We start from the raw sequence: 19,365 nt of genomic DNA, 5'->3' as shown, positions 1-19,365 counted from the left end.
ACTGTTTACATATTAAGATGCATCTGTTAAAAAAAAATAACCATTAACGTGTTTACTAATAATTAATGGCTGTTATATTCTAATCCCATGGTATACGCAGTCATGGCTGTAAGCGTTGGCACCCCTGAGATTTTTCCAATATGGGGGGGGGGGGACCATATGCCAGAAACGCCGCGATTTGCCTGCAGAGGAAACGCCATGGGAAAAATCGCGGCGTTATACAGTACAGGCAAAGTGGATGGGATTCATGCAAATCCCATGCCAACTTTGCGGTTAAAACCACAGCGCAATTTCCAAAAACGGTGCGATTTTGGAAATCGCAGAATGTCAATTATATCTATGGAAACACCAGCAGCTTTCCCATAGATATAGTGGTAACAGAAAGTCCGCAGAGGAAAACTTTCTGTTCAAAGAGCTGCAGGAATAACCGCAATGCACCAAATTCAGCGCTATTTTCCTCTGTGTGAATGGCCTCTTAGTGTGGCATGCCAAGACACACAAGGCAATGATTGAAACAACTTTTTATCTGGTTTCAGGTGAGATTTTTACATTTCTCACACCTGTTACTTGCCCCAGGCTAGTTAACAAGCATCACATGCTTGAAACAAAGTTATTTGCCCACAATTTTGAAAAAGTGCCAACAATTTTGTCTGGCCCATTTTTGGAGTTTTCTGTGAAATTATGTCCAGTATTTTTGTGTTGTTCCAATACACACAAAGGAAATAAACATGTGTATAACAAAACATGCAATAATTTTCTGAGAGAAATACTGCATTTTCTCAAAAGATGTGAGGGGTTCCAACTAGAGATGAGCGAACACTAAAATGTTCGAGGTTCGAAATTCGATTCGAACAGCCGCTCACTGTTCGAGTGTTCGAATGGGTTTCGAACCCCATTATAGTCTATGGGGAACATAAACTCGTTAAGGGGGAAACCCAAATTCGTGTCTGGAGGGTCACCAAGTCCACTATGACACCCCAGGAAATGATACCAACACCCTGGAATGACACTGGGACAGCAGGGGAAGCATGTCTGGGGGCATAAAAGTCACTTTATTTCATGGAAATCCCTGTCAGTTTGCGATTTTCGCAAGCTAACTTTTCCCCATAGAAATGCATTGGCCAGTGCTGATTGGCCAGAGTACGGAACTCGACCAATCAGCGCTGGCTCTGCTGGAGGAGGCGGAGTCTAAGATAGCTCCACACCAGTCTCCATTCAGGTCCGACCTTAGACTCCGCCTCCTCCGGCAGAGCCAGCGCTGATTGGCCGAAGGCTGGCCAATGCATTCCTATGCGAATGCAGACTTAGCAGTGCTGAGTCAGTTTTGCTCAACTACACATCTGATGCACACTCGGCACTGCTACATCAGATGTAGCAATCTGATGTAGCAGAGCCGAGGGTGCACTAGAACCCCTGTGCAAACTCAGTTCACGCTAATAGAATGCATTGGCCAGCGCTGATTGGCCAATGCATTCTATTAGCCCGATGAAGTAGAGCTGAATGTGTGTGCTAAGCACACACATTCAGCACTGCTTCATCAAGCCAATACAATGCATTAGCCAGTGCTGATTGGCCAGAGTACGGAATTCGGCCAATCAGCGCTGGCCAATGCATTCTATTAGCCCGATGAAGTAGAGCTGAATGTGTGTGCTAAGCACACACATTCAGCACTGCTTCATCAAGCCAATACAATGCATTAGCCAGTGCTGATTGGCCAGAGTACGGAATTCGGCCAATCAGCGCTGGCTCTGCTGGAGGAGGCGGAGTCTAAGGTCGCTCCACACCAGTCTCCATTCAGGTCCGACCTTAGACTCCGCCTCCTCCGGCAGAGCCAGCGCTGATTGGCCGAAGGCTGGCCAATGCATTCCTATGCGAATGCAGACTTAGCAGTGCTGAGTCAGTTTTGCTCAACTACACATCTGATGCACACTCGGCACTGCTACATCAGATGTAGCAATCTGATGTAGCAGAGCCGAGGGTGCACTAGAACCCCTGTGCAAACTCAGTTCACGCTAATAGAATGCATTGGCCAGCGCTGATTGGCCAATGCATTCTATTAGCCCGATGAAGTAGAGCTGAATGTGTGTGCTAAGCACACACATTCAGCACTGCTTCATCAAGCCAATACAATGCATTAGCCAGTGCTGATTGGCCAGAGTACGGAATTCGGCCAATCAGCGCTGGCCAATGCATTCTATTAGCCCGATGAAGTAGAGCTGAATGTGTGTGCTAAGCACACACATTCAGCTCTACTTCATCGGGCTAATAGAATGCATTGGCCAGCGCTGATTGGCCAGAGTACGGAACTCGACCAATCAGCGCTGGCTCTGCTGGAGGAGGCGGAGTCTAAGGTCGGACCTGAATGGAGACTGGTGTGGAGCGATCTTAGACTCCGCCTCCTCCAGCAGAGCCAGCGCTGATTGGCCGAATTCCGTACTCTGGCCAATCAGCACTGGCTAATGCATTGTATTGGCGTGATGAAGCAGTGCTGAATGTGTGTGCTTAGCACACACATTCAGCTCTACTTCATCGGGCTAATAGAATGCATTGGCCAGCGCTGATTGGCCGAATTCCGTACTCTGGCCAATCAGTGCTGGCCAATGCATTCTATTAGCTTGATGAAGCAGAGTGTGCACAAGGGTTCAAGCGCACCCTCGGCTCTGATGTAGGAGAGCCGAGGGTGCACTTGAACCCTTGTGCACCCTCAGCTCTGCTACATCAGAGCCGAGGGTGCGCTTGAACCCTTGTGCACACTCTGCTTCATCAAGCTAATAGAATGCATTGGCCAGCGCTGATTGGCCAATGTATTCTATTAGCCTGATGAAGTAGAGCTGAATGTGTGTGCTAAGCACACACATTCAGCTCTACTTCATCGGGCTAATAGAATGCATTGGCCAGCGCTGATTGGCCAGAGTACGGAACTCGACCAATCAGCGCTGGCTCTGCTGGAGGAGGCGGAGTCTAAGATCGCTCCACACCAGTCTCCATTCAGGTCCGACCTTAGACTCCGCCTCCTCCAGCAGAGCCAGCGCTGATTGGCCGAATTCCGTACTCTGGCCAATCAGCACTGGCTAATGCATTGTATTGGCTTGATGAAGCAGTGCTGAATGTGTGTGCTTAGCACACACATTCAGCTCTACTTCATCGGGCTAATAGAATGCATTGGCCAATCAGCGCTGGCCAATGCATTCTATTAGCGTGAACTGAGTTTGCACAGGGGTTCTAGTGCACCCTCGGCTCTGCTACATCAGATTGCTACATCTGATGTAGCAGTGCCGAGTGTGCATCAGATGTGTAGTTGAGCAAAACTGACTCAGCACTGCTAAGTATGCATTCGCATAGGAATGCATTGGCCAGCCTTCGGCCAATCAGCGCTGGCTCTGCCGGAGGAGGCGGAGTCTAAGGTCGGACCTGAATGGAGACTGGTGTGGAGCGACCTTAGACTCCGCCTCCTCCAGCAGAGCCAGCGCTGATTGGCCGAATTCCGTACTCTGGCCAATCAGCACTGGCTAATGCATTGTATTGGCTTGATGAAGCAGTGCTGAATGTGTGTGCTTAGCACACACATTCAGCTCTACTTCATCGGGCTAATAGAATGCATTGGCCAATCAGCGCTGGCCAATGCATTCTATTAGCGTGAACTGAGTTTGCACAGGGGTTCTAGTGCACCCTCGGCTCTGCTACATCAGATTGCTACATCTGATGTAGCAGTGCCGAGTGTGCATCAGATGTGTAGTTGAGCAAAACTGACTCAGCACTGCTAAGTCTCTGCATTCGCATAGGAATGCATTGGCCAGCCTTCGGCCAATCAGCGCTGGCTCTGCCGGAGGAGGCGGAGTCTAAGGTCGGACCTGAATGGAGACTGGTGTGGAGCGATCTTAGACTCCGCCTCCTCCAGCAGAGCCAGCGCTGATTGGTCGAGTTCCGTACTCTGGCCAATCAGCGCTGGCCAATGCATTCTATTAGCCCGATGAAGTAGAGCTGAATGTGTGTGCTTAGCACACACATTCAGCTCTACTTCATCAGGCTAATAGAATACATTGGCCAATCAGCGCTGGCCAATGCATTCTATTAGCTTGATGAAGCAGAGTGTGCACAAGGGTTCAAGCGCACCCTCGGCTCTGATGTAGCAGAGCTGAGGGTGCACAAGGGTTCAAGTGCACCCTCGGCTCTCCTACATCAGAGCCGAGGGTGCGCTTGAACCCTTGTGCAGCCTCGGCTCTGCTACATCAGAGCCGAGGGTGCGCTTGAACCCTTGTGCACACTCTGCTTCATCAAGCTAATAGAATGCATTGGCCAGCACTGATTGGCCAGAGTACGGAATTCGGCCAATCAGCGCTGGCCAATGCATCCCTATGGGAAAAAGTTTATCTCACAAAAATCACAATTACACACCCGATAGAGCCCCAAAAAGTTATTTTTAATAACATTCCCCCCTAAATAAAGGTTATCCCTAGCTATCCCTGCCTGTACAGCTATCCCTGTCTCATAGTCACAAAGTTCACATTCTCATATGACCCGGATTTGAAATCCACTATTCGTCTAAAATGGAGGTCACCTGATTTCGGCAGCCAATGACTTTTTCCAATTTTTTTCAATGCCCCCAGTGTCGTAGTTCCTGTCCCACCTCCCCTGCGCTGTTATTGGTGCAAAAAAGGCGCCAGGGAAGGTGGGAGGGGAATCGAATTTTGGCGCACTTTACCACGTGGTGTTCGATTCGATTCGAACATGGCGAACACCCTGATATCCGATCGAACATGTGTTCGATAGAACACTGTTCGCTCATCTCTAGTTCCAACACTTACGGCCATGACTGTATGTATAATGCTCATTCCTTTATTGCTGGCAATTTCACATGTGGCCTTGTGATGTGAATTTCTCTGTCCTATCAGAGGTCTCCATAGCTAAGTGTCTTTGTTCTGTTTATCTCTGTCTATAATACTCTTTTTGCTGTAACCACATTTCTAAATAAATGTCAGTCTGCTTAAACCATCTCTTAGGTAGATAATCTCTTGGTTTTGTGTAAAAATTTCCACAACACATCCAACCTACAGCCAATGATCCATGGGCTTAAATCAAAACACACTTGCATTCTCCTTCAATTTCAATTGGGTTGCACTTGTATAGAACAAATATTTGCCACCTTTTACATGTTATTACATCAGTTTAGAGATTATAGAATTATTTCCTGGACTTCTCCAGAGCTCTTCAGCCTTCTCATTATGTTTTATTCTTGGTCTACAATATAACTGGTGCTCTATACTGTATGTGGCTCAGGTCAAATCCAATAAATAACTGTCTCATGTCTTACCTGTTTAACATATGGGCATCATCATGTCTACTTTCTTGAATGTTGTAGCAGCTGCTTTTGGATTGTGGAATGGACTTGTGCTCAGACAACATGGTAGAAGCTGCGGTGGTGATTATAGCTATCCCGTCTCTCACTCGCGCAGGAAGGTCATAGTCCCACTCATCATAGGACACCGAGATGAGTCCTGTAGGGAACTCAGCTGGCACAGTGTCGGTGTCTCCGGCCACAAGGCTGGGTACAATCCATGTGTAGCCATAACCCGTCAATCCCACTGAATGAGCCACTTCAAATATATAGGTGGCTTCTTCTTTTGTGCAATACAGTAGGATGACAGGACTCTGAAGCTTCTTAAGCTGGTTTTGGATTTTAGAATCATTATCATCTAAAGACATATCCAGATGTATAACTTCTTCTAGTTCCCAACCCACAAAGCTATTTTCAATGGTGCTCCGCACCTTATTCTCAAAGTCTTGGTATCCAGGGAAGTAGGTAGTGACAATGGAGAAAATGTACCAGTCATATTCCTCCATGATGTTAAGCATAACAGAAGCCTGTTGTTCAATGGAGGGCCCAAACTGGAAGAACATTGAAGATTCTTCCTGTAAGTCAAAAGAAACCATATAAACCAATTAATAATAATAATTCATACATTTCAAGAACAAGTACACATAATATTCATGTAATCTCAGTTAGGAGTGTTACAATAGAAATGTGAGCCAGAAAATTCCCCTCCCCCAGTTGTCATTCTCTGATTTGTTAAATAATGCCCAACATTTCAATAAGCTTATCATAAATTAGCATACATTAATATTACATGTAATAATAAGAACTTTTATAATATATCTCATCACAGCAAAATTATTATTTCTGCTCTCATCAGGCTGTTTCCCGGCTCTCGTTGCTAAACTGACACTCACTCTGAAAATTCTGCTATATCTGTCTAGATACAGACTGTTGGTCACATGACTTAGATTACACATATAAGAAGTCTATGAACAGGGGAGGAGGAATGACCAGAGAACGAGAGAGAGAAGAAAATACATAAGTTAGTGAGGTGCTGAAGCTAAGTAGGAGCTTTCTATCACAACCAAAGGACCTTAAATCAGTACAAGTTAGTACTTAGCCCCAGGACTATGCAGAACATCTGTGTGGATTCTCCTGTACTTACTGTGTGCAGTACATGGCAGCTAGTATCCAACCACCAGCTCACAGAGAAATGCAAACTACAGATAGGGCCTTTAGAGAGGAAAAGTGCTAAATGATGCAAGTTTTAAGTCATATGACGCCCATAAATATTTTTTCCTCATGCGCACCTATTGATTTATGAAGAGATTTGTAGAAACGTAAGGTATGATTTAATCATAGATTTAAAAATGACATTTGTATGTTCAACTACTGCCCCCTTGAAACACTGATGTAGTGCTGGTAAGGTGACATAGTCCTTATCTCTACTCTGTTTACAATTTTCTACTTTTAATCCCCTTATCTGTCCTCTAGGGGACAGACAGCTTTGCTATCAGCATAAAAAGGTGTCAGTATGCAATCAGTATGTGCATCAGTCCATTTTAAAGTCTCAAACTGAATTCAAACGGACGGATGGCATACTGATGTGTGAACCAAGCCTTAGACCTACAGCAATTAAACTTCTTTCATCTATCCACATGATCTTAAAAAAATTAGATAATGTAAATTTTAAATATTATTGGTTTTCTCCTGTCTGCTTAAGCCCATATCTACAAAATGACAAACCAAAGCTAATTACTTGTTTTTACGATGTAGTATATGCGGTTTTCATTTCCGCTGCTGAACCTGGCCATTAAACTATTGTGAGCTGACGGCTTCTCTTTGGACACCTAGGGAGTTCCATTGTCAGAAGATTGTTAGTGATGTCTCTGGAGGGTATTACTGTTAACAATTATTCCTCAGTAATGACCCCAGACCAATGATTAAGTGAAGATGCTTAATACTATGTATGCTTAATATCAATATGATGAATAGAAATAATAAGATAATAAATGAACTGCTTTCAATTAATTCACTGCACATTCTCACCTTGTTTTTATACATATATTTATTTTTTCACTGCTCTCATCCGTCATAGCCCCCTTCGTCTATCCGTTCCCATTTGATGCGATGAAGCTTTCTCGCACCATGTTTGTTTACTTTTGTAATGGAGCAAAAAATCCTGCAGCACTTTTTTTCCCATCAGAAAAGTAAGAAACATGACGAAAGAAAGCCACCATCGTATTTTCTATCAGGAGAGTAAATGCAGACGGACACCAGACATAGGTGCTCCATGTGTATTCTACAATGTCCGTTGCTCTCATTCTATGACAGATGAGACCAACTGACATTAATAACGCTAGTGTGAACCTACCCTTATGTGACACTAGATGTACTCTTCTACCTGGTGAACCAAGGACATGTTAGTTTTCAGCTTGTGATGACGGAATGTGACATTTCATTATTACAAGTAGGAGACTAATAATAATAATGAAGCTGGCAGCCAGCCATACATGGTGATCACTAGTAGAACTTTCCATCTAATTCCTCTGCTCGTGCATTTACATAGCATAAAGCTATATTCTGATTTTAAGAATATGAATTGCAACCCCTTACAACTATTGTAGTTACTCTGCCCCAGACCAAACCAGTGTTTTCAGTTGTGAACGCAGGTGTTATCATAGCCATGCTTAACCCCTTAAGGACACAGCCCAAAAGTATGTTAAGGACCAGGCCTGTTTTTTCAAAATTGACATGTCACTTTAAATGGCAATAACTTTGAGACGCTTTAACTTACACAAGTGATTTTGAAAATGTTTTCTCGTAACACATTATACTTCATGTTAGTGGTAAACACTAATCAATATTTTTGTATTTACTTATTAAAAAAATAGGAAATTTGATGGAAATTTGGAAAAAATTGCAATTTTCAAAATGTGAAATTCTCTGCTTTTCAGGCAGATAGTCATACCATCCAAATACATTAATAAATATTATCTCCCATATCTCTGCTTTATATCGGCATCATCTTTTGATTGTATTTTAATTTATTTTGAACGTTACAAGGCTTACAAGTGTAACAGCGATTTTCCAGATTTACAAGAAATGTAACTATGGGTTTTTTTTGTTTGTTTTACACACTTTATTTTTTTTAAAAAACTTTTTTACATTTGTGCTGTAAGCACCCTAGAACCTGCGATCAGAGAGGATCACTGGTTCTATTCTAACTATAGACTTGCAATACACGTGTATTGCAGTCTATAGAGGAAGCTAGCTATGCAGATGCATAGACTAGCTTCCACTCGTCCTGGCATCCAAGGGGTTAACCCTCCCCCCATCGGAGCAGATACAGCCGGCCTCTCGTGGAGATCGCATGGGCTCTGCTTCTGAACCCGTGCGATCTCCATCACGTACAGGTACGTGGGAATGCGGGAACTAACCACATTCCCTGACGTACAGGTACGTGATTTAGCGTTAAGGGGTTAAAACAATGTAAAGATTGCCCACCATATTCTTTAAAAGCAATGCTTCCGTTTTTGAAAGCTGCAGCTCTGTTTGCCTTCAGGGTTTTTCTATGTTCTAACTCAAAGGTGGGTCCTATTTCTTCATGGCCTAGAGCAGTTATGATATAGACCAGGGGTCAGCAACCTCCAGCACCTGCACTGAGGTTAGCAGTTCAGCCATATTCATTTGGCATTTTAATGGTTAAAACGCTGATGCTCCAAGTAATCCTTCTCTCTCTCATGGACCATGTAACAGAGTCGGAGGAGAGGAGGCACTAAGGGGGAAATTATGGGGCATGGCATCCTCATGTTGGGCCTAACCTAATCAAAGGACAGCAATTTGTATTTGCATATTGAAGCAAGTGCAAATATAAAGTATAATATGGCAGCTGAACATGCTAAAATACGCCATTATTCATTTCAACAAGGCTGAACAGATTTATATGGTTTTATGCAACAAAAAAGACCAGGCAATGTGAGTGACATCCTCTGCCCCCACAAAGCTGGCTTACAGCAGATCACTCAGAGTCCTGTTCTCAGCCACAAGTCATATCCACTAGGGAAGAATTGTCTTTGCACAGAAATATCATGGACTAGGATCACATTTGAAATGGAAGTTTAATCAACTAGTTAATTGGTCATTGTTATGGTGTATACTATATAGCTTTCATCCTTGTAGTTGTTGCATGGCACACTGACTACTTAATCTTCAACTTTAAAAAAATAAATAAATTGGAGAAAGATACAAAAAAGGTTGCCAATAGAGATGAGCGAACAGCGTTCGATCGAGTACATGTTTGATCGGATATCAGGCTGTTCGAGATGTTCGATTCCAGTTCAATATATCATATATAAGTTGTACAACCTCATATATGCGTCATAAGACAGTGATAATACAATCCATGCATCGTCTATGAACAAAACATGTGTGTCCATAAGTGTACTGCATGTATACGTGTGGAGTACTTTATGTATGTATGTTCATGTATTGGACAGAAACTGTGCCGTCCGTAGCTGAGAAACTGATTTGGTTATAACCTTGCATCATGCAGCAAAGGCTTCTGGGAAGTCTGGCATGTTGTTCAGGGTTGCTTGCTATAGAGGGCAGCATAACAGAGGCACTGTCTTCCTGTTTACATCTTGGGAGACAGATTTGCATATTCTTCCCATGTTCCTTTGCAGTGGAGCAACTATGGCTATAAGTCTCCACACACCTGAGAAGATGGTCTCTCCCTAAGGATAGACGTTATCCCCACAATCTGGACTCACAGGCTCTCACTTAAATCAAATCATTTCTCTCTAGGCTGCGCTGATGACGTCCAAAGAGACAGAAACAGTGCCGTCCGTAGCTGAGAAACTGATTTGGTTATAACCTCGCACCATGCAGCAAAGGCTTCTGGGAAGTCGGGCATGTTGTTCAGGGTTGCCTGCTATAGAGGGCAGCATAACAGAGGCACTGTCTCCCTGTTTACATCTTGGGAGACAGATTTGCATATTCTTCCCATGTATTGGATGGTAATATGTGTGAACAGTATATATGTGCATACATACATATGTATATACTATGAGTCTGATACTATAAGTCATATATATATGTCTGTGCCTATAAAAAGGCAACACGGTAAGGCTGAATATTCATATTTAATATGAACCAATGCCAGCATATGCCTGCAACTATAATAGCAGAATAATACATCAAAACAGTCTTCATGGCCTTGAATAACTCCCTTTCAGTATGCTGCATATTAAAAGTTTTTATCATTTTTATCATGCAGCACTGTGGTCTTAATAAATGATGTCATCTTTTGCACATGATTTAGGGGTGCAGTATTATTGTCGGGAGGGACTTCAGTACGTATGGGAACAGAGAAGAGCTAACTTAATTGAAATACATTCTACACAATAATCTATATTAATATTCATTATTTTTTATTATTATTATTATTATTATTTGTGAATTGTTGGTTCCATTTCCTTATAATTATTCAGTCTGAAAATGAAGAAACTGTCATAAATCAGTTTGTCCGTTCTCCACCTGTTCAAGCATATTCTCCAGCAAGGCTTTACACTATGCCTTTTAGAATTTAGGAACAATGGATCATTGCCTTCTACAAGATGTTTAGTAAGCAGTGCCTGTGCAGGGAAAAGCTGTTATCTTTAAGGACAGGAGGTGTGAATTACTTTTCATTGAGATCTATCTGATTACTTGAGGGCATTAAGCATTGAGGAATCTTACCATGAAGTCCTGATACTGCTGTGTGTGTCAATAGAATGGGAAGCTGGTAATTCATTAGTATGACAAGTGCTAATTTATATGTCCAACCAGGGCTCATTTTCTTTACAAGCATTCACTTTAACATAAGCTTGTAACCAACGTCTTTATTTATCTTCATTCTAATTCACTAAATCTGATCAGAAACATAAATCATTGTAAAGTTGCTAGCATACAATGTCATGAAATGTCATAACTAGAGATGAGCGAACAGCGTTCGATCGGATACATGTTCGATTGGATATCAGGCTGTTTGAGATGTTCGATTCCAGTTGAACACCAAGTGGCAAACTCGCTAAAAATTCGATTCCCCTCCCACCTTCCCTGGCGCTTTTTTTGCACCAATAACTGTGCAGGGGAGGTGGGACAGGAACTACAACAACGGAGGCATTGAAAAAAAAATCGGAAAAAGTAATTGGCTAGCTAATTCAGGTGACCTCCAATTTATGTGAACAGTGGATTTAATATCCGGTTCATATGAGACTGTGAACTATGTGACTGTGGGACAGGGACAGATGTACAGGCAGGGATAGCTAGGGATTACCTTTATTTAGGTGGGAATGTTACTCAAACAGCTCTTTGGGGCTCTATCTGGTTGGGATCCCTGTCAGCTTGCGATATGCGCAAGCTGATTTTTTCCCATAGGAATGCATTGACCAGCATTGATTGGCTGAATGCCATGCACAGTACAGCATTCGGCCAATCAACACTAGTTCTGCCGGAAGCTCGTCTGTGAGGAGGCGGAGTCTAAGATCGCACCAGAATGGAGACTGCTGTGGACCGATCTTAGACTCCGCCTCCTCTGGCAGAACCAGCGTTGATTGGCCGAATGCTGTACTCTGTATGGCATTCGGCAACTCAGCGCTGGTCAATGCATTCCTATGCCGAGATGTAGCAGTGCTGGCCGTGCGCTCAATTTGACTACACCGGGGATGCAATCGAGCTCAGCGCACGACCAGCACTGCTACACCGGAGATGTGAACCCTGCTGCACACTCAGCTTTGCTCCATCAGAGATATAGCAGAGCTGAATGTGCGCTGAACCCTGCTGCACACTCAGCTCTGCTGTATCAGACATGTGCTGAACCCTGCTGCACACTCAGCTCTGCTGCATCAGCAGAAAAAAAGCCTCCCATTGGCTTCAGAAAATTCTACTAGCAGAAAAAGGAACCCATTGAAGTCAATGGGAGGTGCTTTTTTCAGCGCTAAAAATCCACACCAAATTCCTCACCATTTCCTCCGTATGAATGGACCCTAAGGCTAAGGCCCAATGGACCGGAACCACTGCGCTAAAGTCCTGGGGGAACAACCGCGGCAGGAATGCATTGCGGTTTTTACTGCAGCGCTTTGAATAGAAAGTTCATAGAGTTTTCCTCCGTGGACTTTCTCTTACCATTATAGCTACAGGAATGCCGCTGGCGATTCTGTAGATATAATTGACATGCTGCCATTTTCAAAACCGCAACAGTTTTGGAAATCGCAGCGTGTCTGCGCTGCGATTTTTTTCTGCAAAGTGGGCATGGGATTTGCAAGAATCCCACCCACTTTGCAAGTACTGTAAAACGCCACGATTTTTACCGCTGTGTTGCCGCCGCGGCCAAATTGCATCATTTCCGGCCCGTGGGTCCCCGGCCTAAGAGTACATGTGTGAGCCTTGCCCATCTGACCAAAAGTAATACCTGCCAATGTAAACCTGCTCAGCTCCCAGCACTGCACCTGAGCAATATAGAATTCCAGAGAGCTGGTTCCTGGGAAGGTTTCTGTGTTCTGCATTTTTGTCAGTTTATTCATATATGACTTTTGACTTGTTCTTTAATGCTAGTCCTGTTTCTTTACCTTTAAATGCCTGATTTCTGTTTATGGCCTCCTCCTGTCCCTGACCTGTGAATCTGAGTTGACCATACTGACCCTTTAGCTTTTTTTAGGACTTTTCTACCACAGACCTTGGTATTGTACCTTTGGTGCTTCACTATGCCTGCCTGAACATTTGGTAATTCACTATGCAACTCTATGGCCATTGACCAGCTGCCACCTACCCCAAGAGAGAGCGACTTTGTTGTCTCCACGCAGTGAAGACCAGATCCCTGTACAGAGGTTAAAGGATAACAATTTGTTTTTTTCAAAATCAGTTAAAAATGTTGTGCTGATTAATGTTTTAGGCCGGGGCCTCATATTTCACATTTGAAAAATGCAGACTGTCATTAAAAAATAATGCTATACAGTTGTATAAAGTGCAGAGAGTTACTGTATACTTATTAATAACATTATGACTGTAAGATCCTGACCTATTCAGGACAAAGGTATATCCAATACCTGCAAAGTGGATTCTGGCTAATCCCATTCACTCATTGCAGAAAAATCCACAGCATGAAAATTGCAGCATGTCAAATATATCTGCAGAAACGATGGCGTTTTCCATATAGTTATAAAAGGGGCAGAAAGTCAGCAGAGGAAAACTCTACAAAATTGCAATGAAAAACAGTGAACTTCACTAAGTGGGACCTTAGCCTTAATTAGCAGAGAATAATAGCTATCTGAAGCTTTTTTTTTTTTTTTTTCTGATACAGACTCTTCAAATTACATGAAAATATTCAGCAATCTGTTCAGCTCCACCTAGTGGTGACTATTGGCAGAGAGCATGATATTTTTAATCTACTGAGGTACATGCACTTTTCCCTCCTCTGTGGACATTCTGCTTTAATTGTACCTACAGGGAAATTGCCGTGTTTTTTCGGGTAGAACTGACATGCTGCGATTTCCAAAACCACAACGGTTTTGGAAATCGCAGCATGTCTATTATACCTATGGATACACCGGCAGTTTCCCCATAAGTATAATTGAAGCAGAAAGTCCACGGAGGAAATCTCTGCAAACTTTCTGTGAAAAGTACTGCAGGAAAATATGCAATGCGTTGCCACTGTGATTTTCCTTCCAGCTCTATTTTGCTGCAGGATGCTACATAAGGGCCTGCTTTCTTCATTCTGAGCATGCACAAATCAGTTTGTAATCCATTTTTTCTCTCCACACAAAAAAACTGAAACCAGACAGAAATGGCATAAACTGATACATACGGATTACTCTAAAAAACCATTGAAATCAATGGGTTTTAATCCGGACAGTTTAAAATCAGTTTTTGAAGATGTCAAACACTGATTTGGATTTTCTGAACGCAAATGTGAACCAGGCCTTAGCCTAAAGCTCCATATTGCAGAAATGTAGCAGAAAAACTAGACATTCGTATGCCGCTGGTTCAAAAAATGGCTAGCCGCAACTGGATGACGGTGCAGTGCACCGGCATCCAGTCGTGGCATTCCACTCCGGATTAGGCCAAAATGAATGGGCTTAGTTGGGAGAAAGTGTTCATGGAATCCGTGTGAAGAAAGGGCATGTCGCTTTTTTTTTCTGCGAGTGGGAACAAACCACTCGTGGAAAAAGGAAACTATTGAATTCAATGGGAGGCTTTTTTTTAGCCAGATTTTTTATGCAGATTCCATGTCAAAATCCTGAGCAAAAAACCCTGTGTGAACCCGGCCTTTAATTGCACCAATGTTAGGGAATTGCTAGATGACAATTCCCCAGAAGCTGCTGGAAAACCCTGGAGAAAGGGGCGCAAGGGACAGTGAGCCCTAAGCTGAAGCCCCCCACTGTCCCTTCCTATTGCCAGGCCCTATCCTACGTAATAGGTGGCAACTCGAAGACGGTCCCTTCCTATATATGTGATACACAAAAACGAGGCAAGATGAACAACAACAAAGGGAGGTCAGCTAGCCAGGGTTCTGTAACAGTCAAGCAATGCAGTGCCAAATCGTAGTCCAAAAGAATAGTCAGTAGGGAAAGCCAGAGGTCAAGGATAAGAATACAAGTAAATTAACAGCAAGAGAAGCCAGCAAGTACGAGGCAATAACAGGCACCAGTGTGAATGAGAGCCAAGACTAAATAGGGGAGGATGAGCATGCCCTGGACCTGACAGGAAGGCAGGCTATCAATCACAGGGCAAGACCAAATTAACTACTTAATGGACTGAGGCAGACAAGGACAAAAGATGGGTGTGGTGCAAATACAATTACAGAACTAGAGCCATGTTCACACCATGCAACTAAAAACTCTTAAGCAAATTATCAAACTGCACACGCCTCCTGCGCCGCAATATGCGAGCAGAGGGTGGCGCAGAGACCCGAACAGGCAGAGATGTTACAACCAAATTTATCAAAGTTTTAGTTTACACTTCCTATTAGTTGACTTAAAATTTCTTGGCGCATTTGTGGCATATTTTGTAGCAGAGTGGCGTAAGTTAGGCTATGCACCAAAAGTAAGCGGAAAGTGAGTTCTTTTGCTATGGGCAACATTTTTCCTTAGAACTAGTTTTGATAAATCTCCCAAATTCCAAATCCTATAAATATAAATAAATATATCATGGATTGCATCATAGATTGGATAACACATTGCAGATGAACAAGTTTATGTAACCATTGTTAGAGGAGTGCTTTTCTTAAGCCACGTTTTCTGGCTCCTATAGCACTACATGCTATAGTACTACTATAACAGCACTACAGGTATGTTTATGCCTTTAAGAGAAAAGCCCCACTTGCTAATATTGTCCCTTGTGATTATGGTCCAGCTGCTGACATACGTTATGTGTTTGCAGGCTACGGTCAGAGAAGCAGCTGCTGCTTGTGTTGTGTCCCAGCTTGTCACAATGAGATCAGGGAACTAAACCATTTCAAAATAGTAGGGGTAATGAGATGAGTGGAAAGCCCGACAGGCTAGGTGGGGGTCGCCACTGGATGTCTAAGCTCTTTTCCTCGGCTGCAGATGGACTGAATTGTCCTCAATTTGCTCAGTGACTCCACTGCAAAATTGCAAAGTCAGAGAAATATCAACCATGTTGTCAACAGCTATCAGTTATGCAAAACTTACAAATGTACGTCAAGAATGGCTAATGAATGGTATTAAGATTTAGTACTAATAGAATCATACAGTCACAAAATGAACCAGCAAAAAATATAAGTCCGCATATGAGTAAGTCATACCATACAATACAACAATCTTGTCCTAAAGCTACAAGTGCAAGGGCTAGGGGACAATATACAGTGTGCACATGGGTAAAAAAAAATGTCAGAGGCAAAAAAAAATATGTCAGGGGCAGAAAGTGAAATGAGTGGTTGTCAATGGGGCACAATCAAACTGAACTAAGGTCACCAATGGGGTACTACAAGGATCTTATTCTTTATATATGACCTTGTAAATAGTATAGATGGTAAACTGTCAAAAAAGAAAGTGTCAGGGTAAAGTGTCAACTTTGCAAAAACCTTGCATAATTCTTGAGCTTGATTGTAAAATATCACACAAAGACCTTGGTCAGCAGGCAGCATGGACAAGAACATGGCAGATGAATATAAATGTAGACAAATTTAAAGTAAAAATAAATTCAATAAGGACTTATGCACATGACAGTGACGATTTTAATGGATCTAACGTGTGTTCACAAAATGGACACGTAACGGACACTGCAAAAACATAACACGTCCATTGCTGGATGAATAAGACCTACCACTGGGACAAAATAACAAAAGATAGACTATAGTATTCTGGTCACAGGTAAACTAAGCTGCAATACTAAGGGTGCTAAAAGAAATAATAAAAAAAGAGATTCAAACAGGGATTCCAGTGTCCTATTACCCTATACAGATCACTTGTAAGGTCACTTGAATATGGGACTCCATGAAAAGGATATAAGAGAGCGGTGCCAGACTGGCCCATCATAGTACCAGGGAATCCCCTGGTGGGCCAAGACTCTAACACAATAGTGGTCCAGAAATAGTGTCCATATTTGAAAGACAGTCTAATTTCTTGTGGTTGATGGGTCTCAGAATCATTTTAGGAAGCTCAGTCTCACCCTGCTAGAGAGTGTTTAGACAGGTGATTGGATTAGAAATTGGAATGGAAGGTCTTTCATATAATGAGAATCTAGAAAAACTGGATTTGTTAAACTTTTTGGCATAAATATGCCTTAGAGGTAACCTGAATTACACATATAAAGCATAGCATATGCTTTGCCAGTACAAGGAACTGAGACATAATGTATTCTTTCCAAGGACTGTTAGAAGTGGTAGGAGATAGTCATGTGCAGGAAAAATGATTTAGACAATATAGAAAAGGGTTATTTACAGTTAGAGAAGTCACAGTATGAGCTGGTAATGGTGGATACCTTAGCAGCATTAATAAAGCACTAACTACTCATTTAATATGGCAAATGGCATTGATAAAATAAGAAATGAATGATTATGAAGATAATCTGTTTTCCCTTAGTCCCAACAGCGGCACAATACCAGGTATTTCTGCTCCTGTGTGCTGGTAGGACAGGCGGAATTTTTAATCAGCCGAGGGGACGCAAATTCCATAAAGTCCAAGGGACCGCCCTGGCTGAGGAGGACATCAGGCCAAGAACTCTCATGGTGGCATGGATGGTAACCCGCCAGGTCTTGATGAGATATTAGACCACAGCCTCTAACCGTAGTCTTCTTGGGCTGGTGAGAGAAATCTGCATGTTTACTGAATCCAAGATGAAACCCAGGAATGTTTTCTGGGTGGAAGGCACTATCTCTGATTTCTCCCAATTGATGAGCCACCCTAGTTCCTGGAGGAAGGAAAGGGCTATCTGAAGATGATGTTGGAGAACCGGGATAGACTGTGCTTTTATCAGCCAGTCGTCCAGGTAGGGAACTATAAATAGGCCGTGCAAACTGAGGGTGGCAGCGACAGGTGCGACCACCTTGGTGAAGGCATATGAGGCAGAAGAGCTGCCGAAGTGTGGCAAATTGAAGGTGCTCCCTGTCGCCTGGACAGCGATCCTGAGATATCTCCTGTGAGGAGGATAGATGGGGACATGGAGGTACGTGTCATTTAGATCTAGGGTTATCATAACATCGTTTGGTTGCAGGAAAGATGACACGGAGTCTACTGGTTCCATCTGGAATAGTCTTCTTATGAAGTGGTTGAGGAATCTAAGATCTATTATCATCCTCCAGTCCCCTGATGGTTTAGGGACCAGGAAGATTGGGGAGTAGACCCCCAACCCCAGCTCTGAAGAGGGAACCCTTTCCAGAGCCCCTTTTGCAATATATTCCTTGATGGATCTTTCCAAGATGGTCTGCTGAACGATGGGTAAGGTACGGGTAAGTACGAACCGGATGCGGGGAGGTTGGTGCCACACAGAGGAGAAGTGGGAGAGGCGTCCTCCCATGGAGCCTTCGGCTACAGAGAGCGGCGTATCTTCAAAAATTAGGCCTCTTCTATGGCTCTACTCTGGAGAGCCCATACCCCGCTCCTCTGGAATGATACCTCGAATGCCTTTGAGGCTGAGGTCTAGCCTGCGAGGAAGAGCCTCTACACCTGGAGGGGGGAGCCTTCTGCCAGACCTTCCACAAGGTGTACTTAGAGGCGACATCCGCCCTCCATGGCCTAAGCCAGAGGGGCCTCCTGACAGCTGTTGCCTGGGCCATGGTTTTACAGGCAAGTGCTGTCTAGATGCTTCTCCCATTAAGTCAGCCGCCATCTTGATGGACTCTACTGAGACCAGAATATCATCCTGGGGAACTCGGGTGTCAATGTCCCATTCCAGCTGGGCAAAACAGCCCCGCAAATCATCAGATACCTCAGCGGAGGCTATGGCAACCGACGCTTGGGCAGAAGCTGAAGAATAAACTTTCTTTAGGGTGGAATCTGTCCTCCGGTCTAATGGATCCAGCAAGTTGGAACCATCCTCCATGGGAACCACAGTCTTGCGTGACAATTTTGCCACAGCCAGATCTACCTTGGGGGGAGGTCCCCACCGATCCAATTAAGATGGAACTATTGGAAATAGGTTCTTGAATACTCTTGTGGCCAGATGAGCCCTTTCAGAATGTTTCCATTCGTGCTCCATGACCACAGTCAGAGAAGCGTCCACTTGGAAGGCTCTCCGCCCCCCAGAGGCGGACGTGTAGGCTTCCCCTTCAACATACAGGTCCCTTCTTGACCGGATGGACTTCAGCAACCTAGGTGTTCTATCCCAGTGGAAGATAGGTCTGATGGAAACTACAGACTCCATGACATCCGAAATCATGGAGTCAATCTCAACATGGAGCCTTTCCACGGAGGGTAAAGAAAGAGAGCGTCTTTCTGTACGCTGCTTCTTTGACAGCTGAGCCAGGGAGCTACAGATATCTTTTAGCGAATCCTCCTAGAAATAAAAGAAGAGGATGCTTACCAGAAGTGAAGAAGACTTTTCTCGCTTCC

At 43.5% G+C, this 19,365-nt stretch overlaps 1 protein-coding gene across 2 annotated transcripts in view; it reads right to left on the bottom strand.

Moving 5' to 3' along the window:
* GRIN2B (glutamate ionotropic receptor NMDA type subunit 2B) overlaps positions 1–19,365 on the bottom strand; it is a 450,932-nt gene that overhangs the window by 158,887 nt on the left and 272,680 nt on the right. Inside the window, exons 4-5 of one of the 2 annotated variants that reach the window (XM_075286322.1) lie at positions 7,074–7,164; positions 5,312–5,906 (exon numbers count right to left, since the gene is read on the bottom strand). In XM_075286322.1, coding sequence (XP_075142423.1) covers positions 5,312–5,906; positions 7,074–7,164 — 686 coding nt within the window. Of the gene's footprint in view, positions 1–5,311; positions 5,911–7,073; positions 7,165–19,365 lie in introns of both variants that reach the window. The other variant, XM_075286323.1, reaches the window with a different exon arrangement.

Source organism: Leptodactylus fuscus, chromosome 9 (genome assembly GCF_031893055.1).
Source record: "Leptodactylus fuscus isolate aLepFus1 chromosome 9, aLepFus1.hap2, whole genome shotgun sequence".
NCBI lineage: Eukaryota > Metazoa > Chordata > Amphibia > Anura > Leptodactylidae > Leptodactylus > Leptodactylus fuscus.
The sequence above is the reverse complement of the archived record's forward strand: the minus strand, read 5'-3'. Positions and strand labels throughout refer to the sequence as shown.